The 9388-nt window shown below is 43.9% G+C and overlaps 1 protein-coding gene across 1 annotated transcript; it reads right to left on the bottom strand.

The window, feature by feature from the left end:
* Positions 1–7702: 7702 nt before the first annotated feature.
* On the bottom strand, positions 7703–8812 carry LOC134355843 (serine protease 27-like). Its single transcript, XM_063066348.1, has one exon. It carries the CDS (start codon positions 8810–8812, stop codon positions 7703–7705), a length of 1110 nt encoding a protein of 369 aa, XP_062922418.1.
* Positions 8813–9388: the final 576 nt, after the last annotated feature.

The raw sequence follows: 9388 nt of genomic DNA, 5'->3' as shown, positions 1-9388 counted from the left end.
AAATAGCAGGAATCCGAGTAGTTTGATGCTGATTTAAACCATGGAGAGAACAAAAAAAAACAAGTTTAGTCACACGCCAGCTCAATGCCTATGTCTCCAGCATAAACCCCCTCCCCCACCTAATTCTGCAGCAGAGAGCTTTGGGGGTCTTGGGTCTTGGAGTACTGTGAGCAGATTTGGGTCCCTTATCTCAGAAAAGATGTGCTGCCATTGGAGAGGGTCCAGAGGAGGTTCATGAGAATGATTCCAGCAATGAAAGGGTTAATGTATGAGGAGCATTTGATGGCTTTGGGCCTGTACTCGTGGAGTCTGGAAGAATGTGGTGGGATCTCATTGGAACCTATCGAATATTGAAAGGCCTTGACAGAGAGTATGTGGAGAGGATGGGGGAGTCCAGGACCAGTGGGGCCAGCCTCAGAATAGAGGAACATCCCTTTAGAACAGAAAGAACTTTAGCCAAAGGATGGTGAATCTGTCAACTACATTGCCACAGACAATGGTGGAGGCCAAGTCACTGGTATCTTTAAAGCAGAGATTTAGGCTTTTGATTCATAAGGGTGTCAAAGGTTACTGGGAGAATGGGGTTGAGAGGGATAATTAATCAGCCATGATGGACTGGCAGTACAGATTCAATGGGCCAAGTAGTCTAATTCTGCTCCTATGTCTTATAGTCTTATGGGTCTGATCTATCACTGCAGTTTGGAACTAGACACACGTATAGGAAGAACAATATAGCACAGCTCCAAGCCCGTCAGCCCACAATGCTGAGCCAAGCTAATTAAGCCAATGAAACCTGGGCATGGCAAGGATATGTATCCTTGTACCTATTTAAGAGCTTCATAAATGCTTCCATTGTATCTCCCTCCACCACCAACCAAGCAAAATAACCAATCAACATTCAGCAGGTCTCAGCCTGAAACATTTCCGTCCGTGGGTGCTGCCTGACCCACTGAGTTCATCCAGCATTTTGTGCACGTTGGACCATAAGCATTCACAGTTTCTCTTTCCCCTATACTGCCTGACTTGCTGAGTGTGTCCAGTGACCCTTGTTTGTTTCAAAGCATCTTTATTTGAAATGAGTGGCACAACCTCACTTGAAGGGCATCATTTCTGATAGTACATGCCTTTGTAATTGGGAGAATATAGGACAAGGGGACACAAATTTAAATTTAAACCTACATCATTGATTTCAAAAATGGTACGTTACATTTTTAGCTTGTGTGGTTCTTGTTAATTTATCTGCATTACTATCATTATTGAATGGTAGCAAATCAAAAATATAGCAGCCGTGGTACATACCATTTCTCTCCTTTTAACATATGGAGAATGTAAGGCAGATTTGGATAAAAGAATACATTTGGAATACATAATGTAAATTTGGAACGCGAGTACTGCTTCCAAGCTAAGCTGGAAACCATCTTCAATAATTTGATTAATTCATTCCAGGGTAGTTAATAACTCCAAATCAATAGGTTTACAAGGAATTAAATTGTTTGCTCACTCCCGAATGGTAACTTTCTCTCCAGAGAACAGAACATTCAGGACACACCAGGAAGTTTCGCTCGAACCTCTATCGAGTATTTCAAAAGTAAAGAGAAAAAAAATAGATAATGTTGGAGGACAAACTGCGCCTGTGGAGAAAAACACAAAGTTAACATTTCAAGTTAACGACTCTTCCTCAGAATTAGAAAACTAAGAACACAAGTGTTTAGTTTTAAAACTGCAGAGAGGAGGAGAGTTGGAGAGAACAAAGGGCAAGTCTGTGATAGGTGGACTCCTAAGTTGACCAGGTAATATATTACTTTCAGAGTGATCTAGTTAAAAGACGAACTAGGACAGTTTGAATGAGAATAAAAAAGTTATGCTGAAACTGTGAGAGGCATAAGACAGAAGTTCTTATGACGATGATTGAGTTCCCAACCATGTCCGATGACCGGAACCTCAAGTAGGACATTCACATAAATATCAAGGCTGCAAAGGCAAACTAGGTATCCTGAAAGCGACTCTTGTCCTTCCACCGAGTCCAAGGCACAAGTCAAAGATGTGAAGGAATACTCACCACTTGCCTGCATGAGTAGAGTACCACCAACTCTCAAGAAGGTCGATAGCATCCAGGATAAATCGGCCCAATTCACTAGCACTCCATCAAACTCTCTAAGCATTCATTCACTCAACAACCAGCACCCATTCATGCCATCTTTGAAACCCAAAGGTCAAAGTAAATTTATTATCAAAGTACATACGTGTCACCATAAACTACCATGAGATTCATTTTCTTGCAGGCATTCATAGTAAATACAAAGAAACACTATAGAATCAATGAAAAACCACACACAAGACTTGGAAACAACAAAAGTGCAAAAGACACCAAGCTGCGCAAATAGAGAAAAAAATAAAGGAATAATAAAAATTTTAAAAATAAACAATAACTATTGAGAACATGAGATGCAGGTACTCACTCAGTCTACTCTAACAGCACCTCTCAAACCCAACTTCTAACACTAAAATATCCAAGAGCAACAGATGCATGAGAACACCTCTTCCTACAGGTTTCCCTCCAAATCACACGACCTTTCATCATTGCTAGTCCTACAGACCGGAAACCTTCCCCCCACCCTGACAAAAATATGGGAATACCTTCACAAGAAGAATTGTAACAGTTGATGGAGGTGGCTCACCGTTCCCTTCTTAAAAATAACTAATGATGCAGGTCTTCCCAAATCATGAAAATATATATATATAGAGGGAGGGGGAGAGGGAGAGGATAAAATATATGTATATCTATCTATACATGTATCTACCTCTATATATAGATAATAGATATTAATATAGATACATATATTGTATGTACATAAAGTGACTCTAGGTACAGCACATAAGTTCACTGTCAGGAAATGATAAAGTACTGGTGGTGGCTGGTGTGATTGTGGTTTCATATGGCAGGTGTTTTTCTCTTCACACTTCTAACTGGCTTTTGTCAAGCCACTCCTCCAGCTCCTGGCGCATCATTAGGCTGCAGCAAAGCCGTCTCAGATCTTGGTGAGAGGGCATGTTTGGACGAGGTGGAGGATGTCTTGGGTTGGGGCACCACAGGGGAAAGCTGGGGGGGTGGTGTGATGAGGTAGCTTAATGGATGGGTGTGTTTATCAGCCTGATGACTTGGCGGAAGTAACTGTTTTTCAGTCTGGTGGTCCTTTCCTGATTGTAGCTTCTTCCCTGATGGGAGTGGGACATCAGTCCACAAGCAAGGTGGTTGAGATCCATCATGATATTGCTGGTCTTTATCCGGCACCTTTGATGACCTACGTTCTTGATGTCGAGCTTTACGTGCACACAGGTATTCATATATATATATAGCTCAGATCTCAGGTACTCTAGACTGAAAATTATATCCATGTAAATTATTTCTGAACCTTTCAGAATAAATTGTCTTTAATAACTTATGTTTTTGATTCATTGAGGATTAAGGAAATACATAGGCCCCTTCAGTCCACAAGATAAACTCCATGTTCAGCCATTCAGTAAGTAGTATTCAATTTGTTAAATATCCTGTTGAAATAAATATTCTGCAATTATAAACAACAAGAATTAATGTCACAGTTTGGAGGATACAGGTTCATTTGAAACGTCTTTCATATTGACAACAAACGAGACCTCCTGCCTTCTTCAGCTACTTTGTTGACTGTCCTCTTCACTCTCCCATCTTTCACTCACATCTCTTGGTTTCTTGTTATCTCTCCAGTCTTTCTAGCCCCTCGTACATAGCTCTGATCTCATATTCCTCAGAGTCAACTTGGTTCTGATCCCTTCTCTGGTGTCTCCATTCTCCTACAAGTACAACTCTCTCATTCTTCTCACATCGGACTCATCTCCAACTCTCTTGCCAAAGATGCCTGGTCACAAATCCTCTCTCCCTTTTGCTATCATCACCTCACTTCTGGCCTTTACTTCATTTTGCATTACCTTCAGACCAAGTGGTGAAGAAGCGGGAACCAAAAGACACAGTAATCACTGAAACATACTTATTACTCTCCAGAGCTGCAGAGTTTGAAGGGCATTTTGGACTCAGATATACTTGAGTAATTTTCTTTGCATGGAATGAGAAGAGCTTTTCGTGCACACAGGTATTCATATTGTTACGAGAATACACATAAAATTAAGATGTTTGCTGGCCTGGGCTAGCATCAGTGGCATCAGCAGTTGGTCTGCCACCTGCCCTCAGGGGAAGGAGAGATAAGGAACAATGGAGCAGCGTCTGGAGATGTGTAATGAAGGGATGTGGGAGGAAGAGCTGTCTGGAGCGGCTCCCCCCTTTGAACCCTGAACTGTTTGAAGTGATGGACAGGCGATACCCCAGCAGGGGGATAAAAAGGGACAGGTTCGCTAAGACAGGGACACACGCCACCCGAGGTAACGAGACCCTGGAAGCGGTGCGCTTCTCACGAGTGGGTGAGAAGTCCCAGACAACGACAAGGGTGGAAAGGTACGATCAGCGGGAACCCGGTGTGTGTCCGCCCTTGCCTGGGTGCCGGGTTCACTGCAGAGGATCGACCGCATCTGGAGGAGGGGTCACAGTCGGTGACCTCAGGTGACATCACCAAGGACCCGCCCAAATGCTGTTTGTGAGCCATCTCGCTGGTCTGTGAGTGAAGCTGTGCTGAATGATGAGTTGTTCCTATTCTATGTCTCTCTTCCCCACCTTGTCCATCGCCATGGCAACGATTACTGCGAACTGAACTTTGAGTCATTTTGAAATTGGTCATTTACCCCTAGACAACGATAGAGCTTGATTGATGCTGTTATCTTAATTCTGTGCACATGTGTGGTTATCATTGTTGAATTGTTGCATTTATTATCCTTTCGATTACTGTGTTGCTTGTTTCTTTAATAAAACTTTCTTAGTTCTAGTACTCCAGACTCCAACTGAGTGATCCATTTCTGCTGGTTTGGCAACCCAGTTACGGGGTACGTAACAATATAAATATTGCTTGATATTCACCAAACCCGACAGCATTTCAAAGAGGAAAGAGCTAAGCAATTAACACGTCACAATAGTTTTCTATAGACCAGCAAATCTTTCCTTTTCAATTACTTACCTAGATCTATTTTGTAGTCTACGAATCATACTGGTTCCATTGCCCTTTCATGGTTACATACTTCATATAACAAATTCCTCTTCAGCTGCTCCCAGGTTGTATGGTAATTTTAATAATGGAGAAATGTTGATGGCAATGAATGAGGAACAGCCTCCATCCACCAACCTTCTGACTTTCCCACCAACTCCCAATAGTCACTGCGTCGTATTTAGTAACCAGTTCATGTTCTTGTAATCCATGACATCAGTGAGCCAAGTTACCAGCATGACAAGACAAACCTCTTGATGCTCTGCCAACAACCCCCACTCCAGAATTTCTTCACTAACATTTCAAAGCTCCTTAAATGATTTTCAAACTTTGGATTAATTCCTTATTTCAAAATCAAAATTTTAAATCATCCTAGAGTCTAGCATCTCAAATGTTATAAAATCCTGGCAAACTCCTGTTTTAGAAACTGTGAATCATTATGGAGACCATTTTGCCCAATAAATGCCTGCCAGCATTTGCAAGCACCATCCATTTAGTCCCATTTTCCTGGCTCACACCAAGCCCTCAAATTACATTATCTTCAAGCACTTAATGGATTTTGAAAACTACAGTTGAACTTGCTACCTTTGGAATCTATCTTTGGAATGTGGGAGGAAACCAGAGTGCCCAGAGGAAAGCTATGTGGTCACGGAGAGAACGTACAAACCCATTACAGATAGCAATGGGAATGAAACCTCCAGTTTACAGCTGGAACTGTAAAGCATTATGCAAACCATTAGGCCTCTGTGCCATTTTATATCTCCATTAAATGATCTCTGCCCTAAAGTGAGCAATCCTAGCTTCTCCATTTAACAGAATTCCTTTACCCTGGAACCATTGTGATAAATTGCTATTGAACTCTTTCAAAGGCACAGAGTGTAGTACCCAGAACTGCACTTATAACCAAACTGTAATTTCTATTCATAGAGCCTAAGATATTTTGTACATTTTTATCCAGTCTCTGAACATGTCCTGCCACCTTCAAATATTTATGTTCACATAACGCCAGCAGTCTCTGTTCCTCCATTCTATTTTGTACTGTACCTTTTTTTATTGGATTGCCTCTCCTCATTCTTCCAAAATAATTCATTTCACAAGTCTGTGCTAAATTCCTCATGTTTGCTAATTCTACCAGCCCATGTCCTTGTGGAATTACAGTCATGCCACCTACTACCTTACTAAGTGTTAATGCAGGCTTGAGAGGTCAAGCGACCTCGCCCTGATTCTAATTTATACGTTTGCATGTGGATCTATTGCTATTGTCATCACTCTTTGCTCCTCTTCCAAAGTTTAATGTCATTGGCAAATTTTCAAATTTAGAAATTGAACCCAGTTACAAGTTGATAATATCTATTGATGATTAGATTAGATTAGATCTGATAGTAGGGAAATAAAAGGTTATGAGGGAAAAGGCGGGTAGGTGGGTCCACCAGGTCAACATTGATGTTACTGAATGGTGGAGCAGGCCTGATGGGCCAGATGACCTACTCCTGTTCCTATTTCTTATGGTCGTATGTAAGAAAAGGAGTGGCCACAGTATCAATCTTAGAGAACATCAATGTATACTAACCTTCAGTTCAAAACACATGCTCCCTGTTCCCCGTGCTAGATCTACACTATATGTCCACTTGTGTTCTTCATTCCATGGATCTTGTTTTGCTAACAGACCCATGAAGCCCTTATTAATTGTAATCTTTATATGTAATTACTAATTGTAGCCTTTATATAGCAGCATAAGATTAGCAGCTCTGGTTGGATATATCCTTAAGGATTTCATTATGTGCAAAATTAGTCAGCTCCATCTTGGGTTCTAGCCTCCAGAGTATCCAAGGCATCTTCAAGGAGTGGTGCCTCTGAAAGGCAGCGCCATTCATTAAGGACCCCCATCACCCAAGACGTGCCCCTTTCTCATTGTTGGCATCAGAAAGGAGACACAGAAGCCTGAAGATAATCACTCAGTGATTCAGGAACAGCCTCATCCTCTCTGCCATCTGATTTCAAAATGGATATTCAACCCATGAACACTACCTCACTTTTTTACTATTTCTGTTCTCGAACTATTTAATACACATATATACTTACTATAATTCATTTATTTATCTTTTCTATATTTATCCTGTATAGCATTGTACTGCTGCCACTAAGTTAACAAATTTCACAACACTTGCCGGTGATATTAAACCTGATTCTGATATGTCATTGCATCTCCCATTGGTATGTCCAGCTTCCTGCTAATGCATATTCCTGAAGGAAGCCTGCCAATACAACTGACTCTTCATCGTTCACCGATGTCAGTCAAATTGCTTTATTCTTCCTAAATGGATGCTGACTTTAACACTCCCTCAAATCTAGCTCATATTTAGCTTCAAACTAATGGATCGCTTCCAAAGACAAAGAAAAAGTCCAGTACTATTTGCAAATGTTCTTTTCCATTCCGAAAAATATTTAATATTCAAGTCTAATCAGAAAAAGAATTATTATTCATGGATACATCAGTCAGGTTTGGATATAATCGCACATCTATAGGGGTTGAACGCCGCCGGGAGTTGCTCAGCGTCTATGGTGCCCTTGGGGCAGGCTCACGTCGCCAGCATAGTGAGCATGAATGAGCGGATGTGGGCAATTGTCATCCCAATTACAGAGGAGCAGCGGACGCTCCCGGACGCTGCCTCGGCAAAGGTGACCGTGGTCGCTATACCTGTGATTGACACGGATGGAGGAAGGCAGGGTCTGTAGACCGTTGTGTGGTTCTTCAGAGGCTGGACTATCACAACCCCTCTGTTTCTGTTTTTGAACCTCATTCTCTTCTGCCTGGCAGCATTATTCACTCCGTACTTCCTGAAGTCAAACATCTTCCCATAACGGGCAGTGACTTGTTCAATCCAGTTCAGATACGACATGGTCATGGTGAAGACTCCGGGCCAGCGCTGGGAACAATCGTTCACCCAGCTCACTAGCCCGATCTGGAAAAACTGCTGTCGGTTCCAAGCTTTGCAAACCACCGGACCGCCGGACTCGAGGAGACAGGCAAGCTCTTGGTCCTTGAAGTCCATGCACATCATGGAGGGCTGGAGCTTGCCGCTGAAGATGGTGTCGTTGCAGTCTTTGAAGGAGACGAAGGCGACAGGCACTTCCTGGAGTAAGTCGGAGGTCTCCTCCCCGGACTTCATCCACCCCGTAATGTAGCAAGCGGACCAGCGGTTGTTAAAGAAGATGTCCCTGTCGGGGAAGCAGACGGGCTTTACGTGTTCGTCGAAGGCGATGCGCTCTCCCATCCTGACCAGGGCGATATCGTTCTCGCCTGTCTGCTCGTTGAACTCTTCGTGCATGATGATGTCGTGCGGTTTGGTGTAGCGCGCCCATTGCTCGGGTCTCATCTGGTCATTGAGCCCGGTCACCACCACGATCTCACGCAGGTTCTGCGGCACGGGCGGGATGAAGCAGTGGGCTGCCGTGATCACCCAGTACTCGCTGATGACCGCCCCGCTGCAGAAGTGCTCGTTCTCTGTCGCCAGCTCCAGTCTGACCTGCCATGGCCACGCACTCCCTTGAGGGGTTTTGGCCAACCCGGGCGGACAGGCTCTTCCCCCGCTGTCCGCCCGCCTGACGCCGCACTCGGTGGGGTTCTCGGCCAGTAGCCGCGGCACCAGGATCACCAACCAAAGGGCAGCCGCTCGTGGCATGGGCATTAACCCTCAGCACATGATCCGCGGGCTCGGCTCCGGGGCCGCGGCTGGGGCTCTGGATTGAGTGCGCGGCGGGACGGGGGTGACAGAGGGGCAACGCGGGAGGGGGCCCAGGTGACTCTCGACGTGGTGTTTGTGATATCACGGCTAGGGTCACTAGCGAGAGTGGCGCCACCTCTCCCAACTCTGTGACGTCGTTAAGAATTATGGTATCACTAGCGAGGGATCCGTGAGGTGGGCTATAGCTCTAACTTCAGCACAACAATTCCAAACAAACTCATCTCTAAACTCTTTGGCCTTGGATTCGGCAAACCTCCCAACCCCATCCTCTCTGCAAATCCTTGTCTTCCAGACCAACAGACTGCAGTCAGTAAGGATTGGCAGCAACACCTCTGTCAATATTATCCTCAGCACTGATACCCCATAAGGCTGAGTCCTTACTTTACTCCTTATACACTCGCGACTCTGTTGCCAGATTCTGCTGTAAGTCCATTTGGAAGTTTTCACTGCACTGCGCCAAATTTCAAACAATGATGGGACAAGATTAACGGAGGAGATAATGACGTTGGAATCATGGTG

This window comes from Mobula hypostoma, chromosome 13 (assembly GCF_963921235.1).
Source record: "Mobula hypostoma chromosome 13, sMobHyp1.1, whole genome shotgun sequence".
NCBI classification, from domain to species: Eukaryota; Metazoa; Chordata; class Chondrichthyes; order Myliobatiformes; family Myliobatidae; genus Mobula; species Mobula hypostoma.
The sequence above is the reverse complement of the archived record's forward strand: the minus strand, read 5'-3'. Positions and strand labels throughout refer to the sequence as shown.

Bases quoted from the DNA above. Each gene is read 5' to 3' on its own strand.
- LOC134355843 (XM_063066348.1), bottom strand. From the start codon at position 8,812: ATGCCCATGCCACGAGCGGCTGCCCTTTGGTTGGTGATCCTGGTGCCG.